The sequence below is a fragment of the Glandiceps talaboti genome, chromosome 16 (assembly GCF_964340395.1).
Source record: "Glandiceps talaboti chromosome 16, keGlaTala1.1, whole genome shotgun sequence".
Classification (NCBI taxonomy): Eukaryota; Metazoa; Hemichordata; class Enteropneusta; family Spengelidae; genus Glandiceps; species Glandiceps talaboti.
The window spans coordinates 2,654,791-2,670,779 of NC_135564.1; the positions used below are offsets into that span (position 1 = coordinate 2,654,791).

Here is a 15,989-nt window from a genome sequence, read left to right on the forward strand (position 1 = left end):
GCAAATGATGAAGCGCAACCTTCTAAACTGTAAGCCATAGGAAGGTAATGAACATGACAATAACATCTTTTATCAAGCAAATTTCTGACAACTCAATCGGAATCAAAGTGAGTATTTTTGGCAAAAACTTTTGGAGACTCAGCGAAGGGAAGGCAATACTGACAGTAATTATCAGTGTTTCAGTCAATCATTTAACATGGTTTAACAACCAACATGACACTGGTTTCAATGACAATGTTGGATTTCTTATTCACACTAGAGTGGAATCACTTTTTTCAAACTGATCCAAAATCTAACTTTCCTTGGGAACAGGTGATAAGAAAACTTTTAAAGTAGGGATCAAGGTTATCGCAAAGTAGCCATATCATCATATACCAACACTTCATCTATTCATTGTTTTCTTTTAGTGCTTTTCAATGACACTTAGCAACAACATGTATACATGTCTCACCACTTGTGTTATCGCCAAGGTAATCAGAGATCAGGACAAAAATATCACCTACGACCAGTTTCACACACCTAACTTTTACAACAGCAGTTATAGCTACAGCCCATTCAGTGTTTTTGTTAAGGAGGGTAAGCAAGTAAAATCTACCCGAGTTCCCCTGTCATATTACTAAGTCTTCCTTACTATTATTAGGGTACAATGTACTGGAAACTACGCCAGTTTTACCATATTCCCCTTTTTTTGTTAGCTGGGTTCCTAAACCTTGGCAGAAACACTACAATTTCAAGTCACCATTCAGCAATTCTGTTTGATACAACCATACAGAAAACAACAACAAACTACATGTACATGTTGTACACTAATTTACAATGTAGCAAGATGACAAGACAATAATTTCTGGTTACATTTGTTGTCTATATAACTGTACAACCAGACACAGACAAGTGGACGCCAATGTGTTGACATCAACATTTGGTGTCTGCATGCTGGCATGTTAATTCATTTCATGACAAAATGTCACATGAAACTGTATTCATTCAATCTTGCTATCTTTAAATGTAGCATGTGCTATTTTTTATTAGTTTTATATTGTTGTATCAAACAGAGCTACTGAATAACAACTTGAAAGAGGCTGTCATAATTATGGACCTCAACATCAAATAATACAAAATTGCAATAAAAATGATGTTAATTGGTAAACAATAACTGATTCATTTTATTGTGTTCATACAAGGGAATTCTCTCAAATCTATACTGGCATATTAAAATACCTTGAACAACTAACATACAATAATAAAGGCAGGTAAACACAGTTGACTTTAGTGTTAGGTTATATTGACTTTTTTATTCTACTGTTCACCCCACCCATACCTGAGGTAAACTGTCAATAATTGAACAAGTTATCATCATATGATTTGTTCCATAATCTCTTTAATAAAGGATTTTTTAGCATGAAACTTTGTAGAAACAAAATAATTTTGATAATTGTACGTAGAAACTCAATAACCATGCATGTTTAGGAAGTATTCTTGCTTTATGCAATGATATTTTTGAGAGATTTTATCATTAAGATAACTAAATCTGTTTTATTATTCTTTAAAGCCATGTTATAAACACCTTAAAACAGGAAAAAACCGTGCGCAAATCACATCCAAGCAGTTTCCTCTTCAATCAACCCACACATGTACACAATGAACCCTGGTAAAAGTCTACAGAAGTAAAGTACAGTATGTTGAAAACACTGACTCTACCTTGACCTTGATGGGTACACTATTTGACAAAAGTACACACATTTGAACATAAAGGTGAGTGTTGATATACAGTGTTTCACTTCACCATTCAATCTGAGATAACCTCCTTCTGTCATTGACCACTACAACCTTGGCACATACAACTTATTACAATGGTGCTTTTATAGAGCTAAAGAACCCACCACTGTATTAAAAGTGTTCAGATTTATGGTGACAAAGACTGTCATGTTACTATGACAACGTCACAGCACCTCTGACAAGTACATCTTGAAATGCACAGTAGTCCTGTGTGAAACAACTACCATGTATTGTGTTTTTATAGACTAATGCTTTTGAAAACTTGTGATCAAACTGGCAAAAAGAAATCGATAGTACACTGTGCACAGCACCCCCGTCCAGAAGAATGTGAGCCAAACCCACTACCCTACCCAGTATCAAGAGTTCAGGTTTCAAGTTGTGGCCTTCAGTAATTCTTTGAAATATTAAAATAAACAATTGGATATATAATTTTCTGTTTCATAAATACCATAGGCTTAAAGTCACAAGAACAGATCATACGATATGTGACAGTGTTGCATTTCTAAATAACTATTAACAAAAGAACATTTCAATTTCACAACCAGAATTCCACTGTGTACGTTTACTATGTATGATGTATACAAGTTTTGGTAAAAATGGGGACAAATTTTCAGAAAGATTTTCATTATTTGAGTGAGAAAGTTCAGACATTTCAATCTTTGGACCTTGGAAGTTGGAGATTGCCCTAACTTCACCTACTGGTGTCCTTAGGCGACCGTTTCAGGTGTGTGTAATGACAAACGTTCATTGTGTACAATATTGACCTAATATAGTATGTCTATGTACACTTCATTTGAAACAGCCCTTGAACAGTACTGTTGGCCCCTTTGTGATAACAAAGTACACACTGTCAACGTACAACCTCTATATCACTTTCTGTTTCGGCTTTCTATTTTACCATCATTTTTACCTACGTTTTCAGTACAAAGAAATACAACATATTTTCACGGTTCAACCCTTACCACACCTATCATCTAATATTACAGTGATTTCCTGTTTAAATGAAACCAAGCTCATAGGTACGAAACGAAACGTAATATTAACATTGAAGACATGTGAAATGAATCAGTGCAAGATGTACGTTCAAGGCCCATATACTTTCAAACATGGGGCCAATGTAATGAAGGTTCCCACTGATTGGCAAGTATACACAACTACATTTTGTATACTTTTACTACTAGTATAATAAGTAACAATACTGGCAACAGAGTTCAATTGTTTTCTTACTTTTTAGAGTAAATCTTTTTGAAAAGCTTCAAATATAGTTTATGCTATACTGATTTCATGTGATTATAAGTTAGCTTCAAAGTTAAAGATGAAAATAAAATAAAGAACTGATTCATACTTGGTCTGTTACTTCAAACTATTTTTTCTTTTCACTTCAATGGTATGCAGATTTTTAGTTCACCAGGTAACATCACTGAACTGTAATATACACAACTTTTAATCATAAACCATGCAAAGCTCACATATTGAACTCTACCCAGCAAGTGGGCAAAACAAACTATGTAAGATTTGTTCATATACAAAGACAATTTGAAAATCTCAAATGGTTTAGAGTGACAGTGATGAGTCTCAAGTTATGCAAGAGTAAACCAGAATAATGAGCAATTGTAGTATTTTTACCCAAGAGCTTCAAAAAAATACCAGAGAAAAAATAATAGACACACCTTACCAGGATTAGTTTATCCAGGACCAGTTGTCCGATTCTCTGTACATCCTTTTAGCAAACGAAAACTTTTCTTTGTATCAGCACCCTGAGACTTGATGTTGATACTAACTTATTAGAGCCCTGTTTTAGATTTATGGTCACTCACTGACTCCTCAGCTCAACTTCCTACAGAGGTCATGACCCACAAAAATATCCCCTGCGGACCACATGGACTATTCCATTCTACAATTAGGGGAGGACAGCTAATCACTGGGTTATTATACATTGCTGAGCTTGAAGTCAAGCCAAGATAAACATACAAATTTGTGAATCCATGAATTGGAATTGATAAAGGAGTTGATTTTTCATTATCAAGTCATGTTTGACAGTCTGCTTACACTATACTACTTATAACTCAGATACTTCATTTTTCAATCTGCCCTTGTCTCTTCAGTTTTGCAGATATGGACTCCAAGTGAGAAATAATTGGTTGTTACTTTCCATTTTTTCTCCTTTTTTGACCGCTAATGCACTTTCTAGATAGATAATTCAATAACACTTTGATCAACACATTCAAAATCATACTAAATTTTTTTCCAGAAAACAATAATATACACCTGTTTCCTATATATGTACACACCATATATAAGTGATAATATTTACAAACTTAAGGTTAATGTATTTTTAAAAGTTTATGTATGTACATAGTTAATCTTAAGGTGTCCTTGTGTTCAAGTATTTTCAAGTACTTAGTTTAATTTTAGTCACAACAACAGTAATCACAAAACAAACCTTTACATATATAATTCTGGGACATGGATGGCCACACATAACAAATTTAGACAAACACATAGATAAAAAACAATCCCAATGAAGGTGGTTCTAGGCTATCTGCAGGTGTTTAACACATAGAAACTGATGTTTTAGAACCAACAGCAATAAAGAAGGAATACGGTATCTAGTACAACTTGTTGAATAAATTAACTTTATACTCATTATTCATGGTAATATACATGTACTTTTGGTGGCAAACCCTGGTATTAGCTAGTGGTAATTGTTTTTCAAACATATGAAATTACAACATGTACAAGAATCACTTTCTGAATGGGCTAGCATCAAACTAACACAGGGTTAACAAATTGCTGATACTGGGCCAAAACTAACATCTCATGAACATGCATATATTGATGCACAAGTCCATTACATTAATGTAACTCTGTTTTTCCGTGTGGTACATGACATGTACTGTTAACATGAGGCTAGCCCCACTGTTATGTTGATACCAGGCTAGCAAATTGGAAAGACATTATTGAGAGTGACTGTTATATCTGGCTCACAAACCAGACTAGCAAATCAAAAGGGGTTCTGGGCTATACTGTAAGATAGACCAGACTAGCCAAGGGTTAACATCAGGCAGACACTGTGTTAGCAAATTTGAAGGGAATTCTTGAGATGTACAGTATACTGCACAACGATGGCAGCAAAACCATTAAAATATGAGTTTCAAAAACCTTACTACAATACATTCCTTAACTACAGCAGTTCAACAATGAAACACTACAGTGTAAAATTTATTGAACTACACTGAATGACCAGAGTTCACCATCTACATAGAGTAGCCAGGTCATGACCCTCAGTACCAGGTAGGATGTCAATCCCATATAAATTATAAACTATCCCAACATATTCTAGTTTTTACTGTTATGTCCCTACCATTCTAACTCTAAGGTCATATTTATTCAAATCATCTTTTATTACCATTTTCATTACAACTACATGTAATGTCCTTTGATGACAAGAAATCCTACAATATTTCTGTACCTCTGTACCTCTCTAACAAAGCCTCCTTTATCAATGGAAAGAAAGGTAGTCCAGAAATAACACATTCCGTGTGACATGGGGACATAATAAAATAATGTGAACAATGGAAAACAAGGTCTTGTTGAACAATAACGTCAATCTACAGTAGAACTACCAACATCCCGTTTATTGTGTTGGAAAGTATGGCGGTGACAGAAAAGTGGTGTAAGCAAATTAAATCAGACCATTCCAAAACATACACCAACATTTTAGAAATAACTGACAGTGAGTCAACTTGATTACTTTGTCTAAACCTGAAAATTCAATTTAAGTATTTCAATAACTTTAGTTTATTTTACACTGAAGTCCTGGAGAGTGGTGGTTGCGAATATTTAATATTTCAGAAAATAGAAAAAAAGTTTGCAAATGATGGTTATATGACTAAATCAGAACATGCATGCATCAGATGTGTATCTAATATCTGTGTACATTAGTATGAACTTGAATGTGTATGTGGGTGGGGGGTGGGGTGGAGATGGGAAGGCTGGACATGTATGTATGTCAATGAGTCAGTGTCACAGTATCTGTGTATGTATGTATGTATGTATGTATGTATGTATGTATGTATGTATGTATGTATGTATGTATGTATGTATGTATGTATGTATGTATGTACATGTATGTGCCACAGTATCATGGTGGTCCCTGTTTTCTTTGAAAATCATGATCTGTAATCTTTTTATAAGCATACATGTATACATGTACTTTACACCAGTTTCAAACTTTTTATGATGTTATTACCTAGATAAACATGACTGTACATAGGGTAAAGAAACCCAACTATATACTGTCATCTACACTAGATTGTCATACATGAGTTACTTTAAGGACAAAGGTGACATCAACATCCAACAAAGATATCAGTAAACACACTGCTAGACATAAGAAATCAGACAGGTAAGGATTCTTCCCTGAGTGGTACATGTACAAAGTAGCTATATTTTCCATTGCAGTTTATATGAAATGTTGAGAGTTACGACATTAAACAAGACCAAACATCACTGTCAGAAAACTTGAGTTCAGGTTATAGGTACATTTAGCTATATTTCCACTACAGTTTATTTGAGATTTGGAAGGTTATAATGGTCAAACATTGCTGTCAGAAAACTTGAGTTCAGGGGTGGTACATTTAGCTACATTTCCACTACAGTTTATTTGAGATTTAGAAGGTTATAATGGTCAAAACTGCTGTCAGAAAACTTGAGTAAAGGAGTGGTACATTTAGCTATATTTCCACTACAGTTTATTTAAGAGTACCAATCTTACATCAATATATTCTGGAGAATTTTACAAGTCAAACCAGAGTTCACAACTTTGCAACAACACGTACATAAACTAAGTGATCATATACAGCTGGTTTTAATACACTGACAAAACTGTTTTCCCCTAGTGACTCTGAACACAGTTTTGACGCTTTACTCAATGTGTGTATATGATTGGTTGATTTAACTGTTCTTGGCTTCTGATTGGTCAAAAGTAATCATGAATAATTAAGATTCAAATTCTTTTGTTTAGCTTCATAACATGATCAGTGTTTGCAAACATAGTATCTACTTAGATTTTATCACCAAATTTAATGCATGTGTGCCTGAGATACAAAAGTTGTCACAAAGAAAGTTATTAGCATGACCCCGTCACAAAACATGTTCTTTATCCTACAATAAACTTTTACAGTACTTTTACAGTACACAGGACACATCTGTTATAGAAGCAGACCAGATCATTTCTGATGACAACAAGTACAAAATGTAAGCTATCAGGAAGCTTACACAGATACAAAGTGAAACTATTATTGCAACATGTTGATTTAAGCAAACAATAGATATAGCCCCCCAAAAAATATATCTGGTTCTGGTCAGCGCGCGCGTGTCCTGAGTACCCCCCACATCGATCCTTTTTTTTTTTTGATAATTTTTGCTTTCCTGTTCCTTATTTAATCCTGAAATCAGGAGAACAAGCAGCTGAAATCTACCGTACATGCCAAGACTGCTTAAATACAAAGCTTAAACTGCTTCGAAGAAAAAGGAAGTTTTTCAAGAGATAAATATGATAGAACAGAGTATGTAAAGTGTCAAAAAAATGTGTATTTACTAATTTGAAAAAAAAAAAAAAAAAAAAAATGAGAAAAAAAAAAAATTTGCGTCGTCGCACCACTTTAGAAAGTTTACCCTGACCAGAACCAGATATAATTTTTTTTGGCCTAATACAGTAATGAAAATTTCGACTCACAGTCAAAATATTTCTTTGAAGAAAATCCCCAATTTTCACTGCCGTCTCATCAGCATCATCAGGGGTGTATGACAAGATATCAGTGAAAATTTGGGATTCATTTACAAGAAATGTTTTGACTCTGTGAGTAAAACTTTCATAACTATACAGTAAGTATGAACCCAGAATCCATGAACATTTCATTCTCACATTAAATCTCACTCACTGTTTCCACCACTAGTATTACGATTAAAAGGTAATTATATATCAACATGACCAAGCCACCTCAATTATCAGCTTGTGTATCTATAATAAAAACAGTTTTAGTTTGTGTCTATCTAAGTTAGCCAATAGCTTACTTCCATAGTAATAAAACATGGGCATATTACTGAAGAAAGACAAGTTTGATCTGTGAAAGTAATTTCCATCAGTTCCACAGACCAGTCAAGTAAGGGCACTGAATTTGTATATATGAAATTATACGGATACCCCCCCCCCCCCTCCCCTTACATCTCTGGTATAGTTCTAAAATAGTGCATGCATAGATCAATACTTGCAGTGTTCTCTTAAACATCTGACTGGAATAATGGAATTTGTACCATACTTTATTGAGGTGCCTATATCATTTGTGAGATGAGAACAGTAGACTTAAATCACACAAAAACACTTTACTTGATGGGAGGGTAGGATATCTAATACTTTTGTAGGGTCAATGGGGAGGGGAGGAACTGGTGGGAAGAAGGGATGGTGTCTATGCATAACCTTTCAAAAATAAAAAAATTTAGTTTTAGATTTATTTTCACCATACTCACTGGCGTGGTTTTATTACTACACAAACAATTCATTAGTGTGTCATAGTTATCATGCATACCTTTCTAAACCAGTGAAATTTGGTCCAATTGTTCTTTTCAGCAGAAATTAAATCCCTGAAAATATGTTACTCCACAATACACTTCACTATTAAATACACCAGCCATTCACTTTATAAATAGGTTATTTTCCTAATAAACATGTACATGAATGTAGTAAGTCATAGTAAGCAACCCTCACAGTCAAAACCTGACTTCTTGAACTCCTAAGCAGTAACATAATCTGTACAGCTCTAATGGAAGAACTATGATGATAAACATCATATAACTCAAAGCAACACATGGTATCGATGAAACACACTATGGAGTCTATACTGACATTCTATTTTGAGGTGGACTGAAAATAAACCACATTATTAAAAACTACATACAGAAAGACTTCTCACTCATACAACTTTGGTTCATCCTGTCCGGCCATTTTGTTGTTCATTCACTACAATATGTCATACTGCAAGTTTGCATGATACATTTAGTATACCTGATTTGTTTATAAAATCAACTTCAGCTCTGTTTTATGCATATCTTTTTTACTCCCACTTGCAAAGTTTCCAAGTGAAAATTCTGATTCCGCAGCTATATTACCTTACAAGTAACTGACACTTTTGTTATTTGACCAACATTAACAAACAGATGATAAATGTGCAGTTTACTCAAGAATTGATAATGCAAACATGGTGTAACTTAGAACCATTGCCAGTATATAATAAGGAACAGCAAACAGTGTAAATTAGAACAAATGTATGCATAGACAAAGGATTACTATACTGTGCAAAATACATTCTATTTTATACAATATATCACAATTTAACTTTTAATATTTCAGAATATCTGTTCACATTTTTCTGTTAGCTATAACTACTTTCTAAAAGAATAAATATCAAAACATACAGTATCATAAGCCAAGTTATTGTCGTTGAACAGAAAATATGGATTATATACGCTGGCAATTCTACGTCACAACAACACATGTCTATGTCAATGGTTTTGAGGGGCTTGAAATGAGACAAAACGTTCCAAATCACCAATTTTTTTTGCATGAATTATACTTGTGGAGGTATAATTGTATTATTCCCCAATATTATTCTTCATTCAGTTGGAAACTACTCATGACCTATGGATTTGTCACTACTCATCTAGCGACTCATAGTGACAAGACACCCTAAGGTCACTTTAACTGAACGAAAAAAAATATTGAGGAATAATATCTAAATATTCCAACAAGTCAAAATCTTGAAGTAGTGTAGTCCTATAAAATGCTAATAAACTGTTGCAACTACATGTACACACTAATTCACATTTTATTACTGTTTAGCTGATCAATTTGAACTGATGTATCATTACTATGATGTGGTGCCAGTATGTCTGTGTAGACAGACAAACCATCTTTACTATTGTATGTACAAATGTACATGTACACGCAGTATTTCCAGGTGTCGTTTCCCTTGGGGATAATGTTTTGTTGGAAACCTGAAAACTACATGTTGGGATATATATTAAAGTAAATAACATTTCAACCAATCCTAACATCAACAATGAATATGTTTTAAGTTAAATAAGGGTTGGCATGCAAGGAGAGGGTCAGATGGATGCTACATGACAGTGTTTAGGTATCCTAGATACTAGGGTATCTGGCTTGATACTCTGACTAGTTCTAGCAAAGGATATTGTCAAGCCAGATAACCAAGTCTCTGGGCTAGTGTTTGCACTTAGTGTTGTAAGTACAGTTGGTAAAATTTACATGTATACCCTAGGCTTTTCACCAGGGTTCACCATTACCACTGGTCAGGTCTGGTAGGGGTGTGCAGCCAATACTGCCAACCCCAGAACCCATTTTTAAACCATTCAAGTTTTTAGGAGCTCCTTATTTTAGACCAAAATACGTAATCACCGATATGAAAATGTCAACCAGCTAATTAGCTGAGGGAAACTCCAAACTACTCAAAAATTTATTGTTGTTCCTCCCAGGACCCCATTTTAGAACAAACAAAATTGAAAATTATGTCCACATTTTAAATTCCTTATCTCTAAAAATACAGTACCCATTTTAGACTAAAGGGCCAAAAAACCACCCTATAGGGCGGCAGATATCCACATACCCATATAGGTGAGAGTACTCCCCTGGGGTCATATACACACCAGTTACTACATACAACACAAGCCTATATGTATATAGCCTGCACCTGTACACAATCATTTCTATAAATAATGTATACACTATGATGGTTGTCATTCATGGTATATATTAAATTGTTGATCATAATACCTATTATGTTACTCTGTTCTCAAAATCCGGTGTGTAAGCGATCCCTTACTATATAAATACCAAATCATGAATAATTCAGTCTGTAAACATTAGTACCATCTACTGTATACTGACTGCAATTCTTTGAATGATTTAAAAACATGTACACTGTAATGCAGTATAGTATGCTCTAGATAATATGCATACTTAGATGTCATCTTGCAAATTAGATCTTTATTTTTACAATTTTATGACTTAAATTTAACTCTTTTTCATAACTTTTATGCTTTTAAAATACAAGTTTACTATCACTCTAAGTCACAGATTTAGAAATATGACAATTTAAAGACTTAATTTTACCATGTAGTCTATGCTTTTACAAACATTTTAATATTTTTCAGACATTCTTAATTTTGCTATATAAATATTTTCATTACAAATAAATTGGACAACTTAGAGTACTTAAAACCCAGTTCAATGACAAAGACAATAAATTAATTTACATTATATTGTAAATCTTTTGAATGACACTGTAACTGTTAACGTTCGTCTACAACAATTTGACAAATTTTCTGTTTGACCACAGGTTCACATAGTCTGTACGATATAGACATTTGTGCCATGCTCAGTCAGCACTCATGGTTAATAAGCCTGATAGGGCTGAACAACACAACTTATCTTACAGTGTATGGTTCACAAAGATCAAACTTTTGCACATTTGAGACAAGCATATCACATTTTGTATCCTGTGGTCACAAAAGACATGTTAATATGTCCTATATGAAAATGTCCATGTTTTGCAAAAAAAAAAATCATCTTGATTAGTTTGTAATTGTACATATCAAAGGATGATGTAGGCAAGGGGAAATATTTCAAAAAGCAACATCTCCAGTAAACAAAAAGATTTAACAAAAAGACAACAGCAACCCTGTCCGTAGAACTTTCAAATACAAATAGCTACCAGTAGACATGAAAAAAAATTAGTATAATCACATCTATATATATTCTTTGATAAATGAATTATTTTCATATAAAGTTGTACATGAATAAAACTCACCTCTTGTCAGTTTAAATAACCTTGTTCACATTTCCCTTAAAAGTCGTTTTTCTGTGGTTTTAACCGCAATATTCAAGGCATCCAATGTAGTGGTTATGACTTCCTACACAGTTTCCATGGGAGATATAGATATTATACCTACCCCATGTTAACAGCTGGTAACAATACCCTAATTTCAAATGACCTATCAATTTAATATGACCTTCATTATATTCTAGTGGATTATTTACATTGCTATCCAATACTGAAATATTTGTTATGTCTGCTTTTTTCCACATGTTTACAATGCCTGGCCTGGTTTACAATAAGTTCTACAGCTGTTACTTTGAATTGTAAAAATATCAAATATGATATTAAAAAGAATATGGATTGTCACTCATTGTCTTTTTATTTTAGGTTTAAAATATATACATAGTATACACACCATACAGGCAGATATGTTTGCTATCTATAGATATGCTATTGGACAACTTCATTCAGTAAATTATTTTATATTCCTGTTTTGTTTTCAACAGGTCCAGGGGTGTAAAAAAAAGAGTACCACCATATGGTGAAAATAATGACCTATGTCTCAATTCTCAACATCTGATCACCTACTTACAATAATTCCAAATCATTTAGTGTATTTTTACAACTATTCATAACCTTTTCACACCATTCACACTCAAAAACATTAGCTACATCTCCTCACATCACTGTATTCCTAAGAGGGGCAGGTCTACACGAGTATATTTTATACAACGTCAAATATACAGTTATACATCACTGGCAATGTGCACAATACATGTGGCAAATAATCTACATTATTTGGTATGCTATCAAACAAAATAAACTGTTACCGCCAGCGAGATTGGTGATGATATTTTTGAGTCCATTCTCGCAAACCAGAGTTATTATTTCTACCATTACATTTCGACTCCTGTGGGAGGCTTGTTAAGAACGTTGCCGTAAAACAGGCTGTGGTTTGCGACGATGATCTAAGTCTAACCTTCTATCTTAGTAATCATTCACAAAACATAATTACTAATTCTTAACTTTAAAGGCCCACTACAGATTAGGATCAAAATCTAGAGGTGCGAAAACATTTTCTTGGCACAGCTATAGAAAAAGTTTGCCTAGAATAAAAGAATAATTCCAAGTAATCCTAAAGCGCTAATGACCAGGGATTGAAGCATGGCCCTTTAATAACCTATCAAACCAACATGTACTGTTTTGTATGGGTACATCTACATGTACATGGTTGATGTCATTCAAGATAATACTGTATTCTATGGTTGGTTTCATTTACAGTTCTCTATTTACATGTAAAAAGACACTTAGATCTTCTATTCTCTGGGTGATGTAGGATGGGGTGGGTAAGAGTGTGCTGGGTAGGATGGGGTAGATATAGGCAAGGCACCTGACTTGGTTTGTGTTCAAATTCATAATTTAGTATATGTACATGTATATGGTTATAAAAAGTGTTTTCCTTAGACAAGGTAACATAGGTGTCATGACCTATTATAATTTTGGGGCACCCTTTTATATCTTGGAAATCATATCAAAAACAAATGTTTCTTGCAGAAAGTATATCACAACCAAAAATGTTCCCATTCTAATGTCACATAATTACAGAAGGTGTTACTGGTCTTTGAACCCTGTGAGTAAAAGCTCCTGTACACAGTCTGACTACCCTTGTCTTGTGTTGTAAATCCATCTCTGTTGTTTTGATACACAATAACTACTAAATCACAACTATTTTCACAACAGCAATCATGTCCATAGTTCAGTTAAATTACAAAGTGATAAATATAGAATCCTTGGCAAGAACTCTACACCAAAACAGGTGACAATTTTCCTTGATGAGTCTCTTCAACAAACAAACTAAAGATAACAACTACCATAGGTTCATTGTGTACAACCCTTGTTTAAATTCTAGTTTAAATTCTTGAAATTCTTCCGCTATAGTTTAATTCTTTTACATCTGGAGTGGAAGTGGGTGTTGTTTTGTTATCACTTGGTTGTGAAACTACTAGGTTGTACAATACTGCATGCATAAACCTACACAGTCAATGTAATTAGAGTCTGCTATAACAATATAAGTAATATGTAAATTTATATTTGTAGTGGTAATCATTCCAATTTCCCTATGAATGCAATCAAAAGTTCAAAAGAAGAAGTAATCTAGAACTTCCTTTTACATTCTGTGTACTTGTTCAGGGGAAATTGAAGATTAAACACACATAACTAGTACAGGCCCTGGTTTACCCTAGTACAGGCCCTGGTTTACCCTAGTACAGGTCCTGGTTTACCCTGGTTTACCCTAGTACAGGCCCTGTTTTACCCTAGTACAGGTCCTGGTTTACCCTAGTACAGGTCCTGGTTTACCCTAGTACAGGTCCTGGTTTACCCTAGTACAGGTCATGATTTACCCTAGTACAGGTCCTGGTTTACCCTAGTACAGGCCCTGATTTACCCTAGTACAGGCCCTGATTTACCCTAGTAGTAGTACAGGCCCTGATTTACCCTAGTACAGGCCCTGGTTTACCCTAGTACAGGCCCTGAATGGTTTACCCTAGTACAGGCCCTGTACTAGGGTAAGTAATTGGGGGTTTACCATCTTGTTTTCAAGGAAATCAACAATCTGTTATTTTCCCATACAGTATATAGTATTCACATATTGGATACTGGACTCTAAAATGACTACATTTTAATACTATTTTGACTATTATTTCAAAAATTAGTGTGATGATACCACATTTCTTAGCTGACTTTAACTGAGAAAAGGTTGAGGATTTCTTGACCAACAAAAAACCCAGCAAAACATTTATAAGTTATTTCTGATGGCCATTATAAATTGATGCCTCAGCTACCTTCTGTACACTAATTTTCTATCTTCTTGTTCATCTTACAATACTGCAAACATATCACCTTGTAATATCACAACACACTCTCCACCTCCCTCAACCATCTAATTATTAGTTCAATTTGAAGTTGTGTTCTATAAACTAAGACAACAGAACCAAGATCCCATGCCACTAATCATTACCTTGAAGTTGCATTCCATAAATGAAGACAACAGAACCAAGATCCCATGCCACTATAATACATGTAGTAAGTTCCCTGACTATCAAATCACAAAAATCTACTTTGAACACAACAGTTCATCTAAAATTTCCAGGCTTTGCAGTTTTTGTAGTTCAAGTCACAGACCCTACTTTTTTTTTCCACCCAAATTTTCCAGCATTTGCTGTTTTTATGAATCCTGGTTTCAAACTGCCGAGTGACAGCAAGGTTGTTTTCATAATTAACACAGCAAAGTAGTTAGTACTGTCTTCATTAAAATTATACTGCAGTCACGTAGTCAACATTGCATTGTCAAGTACTTATTAGATGTTGAATCTGCCAAGCTTATTGAGGTATCTATGTATTGTATCGTAGATAGCATCGGAATAAAGCAGCTTTCCACATTCTTATCCCCCTGTGTTCACTCGCAGTTATTTGTTTTCCATATCAATGGCTAATTGGTCAAATTCAAAGCAGTCACATAACAATGATTATCAACTCAAAATATATCTTATATCTATAATCGTTGATACAACTACACAATTAAATGATTATGTATTAAAAACATGGATAGTTTTGAGATAATTTCAAAGTCTAAAACAGGATCGGTGTAAAAAACTGTCTCTGATTCAGGTGCGCTAAAAACATAAACCCAGCTTTGTTGTACTTGTCTTCTAATCTCAACTCAGACAAGGACCACTCCCCAGCAAAAACTTGTTAACGATTTGTTTGTGACGCTTGCCAAATGAAGTAAATCAAACATTTAGGTCATCAAGGTTAGTCTAGAACTAAAAACATTGCAGGTACGCCTGAATGAGTACTTAGGCTTTGCAAACTCACTGCTTGTTGTTTGCAGAAAACTTGTGTCACTACACACTCCACACACCTTTAATACATTTGACCTGTCTAATATCACTACTTACCATCATAGTAACCATAATACGGATAGTTGGCTTGGTTTGGTTGGTAGTACGTATAGTTATTGTAATCCATGTTTGCACCAAACTACTTTCCGAGGTTTTTAAAGGAACACAGATTGCGTCCAGGTTACGCTACAATTCCATACTGGCTAAGTTAAAAGTGACAAAAGGAGCATAACTAATCACAATACCTCTACAGGTAAGTTGCTATCTTCCTCACCTATTGTTATGCAAAGTGTGCCTATTTTTATGCAAATTTACAGTGTTATGTTAATCAAAATCAATAAATCAGTGGGCTTGCTTTGTATGTCAGTATAGAGTGCAAACCATTCACCCTGTGCCAAGACATGTTCTTTCACGT

The 15,989-nt window shown here is 34.3% G+C and overlaps 1 protein-coding gene across 2 annotated transcripts in view; it reads right to left on the bottom strand.

The window, feature by feature from the left end:
* The window catches only part of LOC144447027 (tight junction protein ZO-1-like), a 75,697-nt gene extending 59,914 nt beyond the window's left edge, over positions 1 to 15,783 (bottom strand). For both annotated transcript variants that reach the window (XM_078136894.1, XM_078136893.1), the window contains exon 1: positions 15,632 to 15,783. In XM_078136894.1, the coding sequence (XP_077993020.1) occupies positions 15,632 to 15,701 (70 nt within the window). In that variant the 5' untranslated portion in view covers positions 15,702 to 15,783. The remainder of the gene's footprint in view (positions 1 to 15,631) is intronic.
* Positions 15,784 to 15,989: the final 206 nt, after the last annotated feature.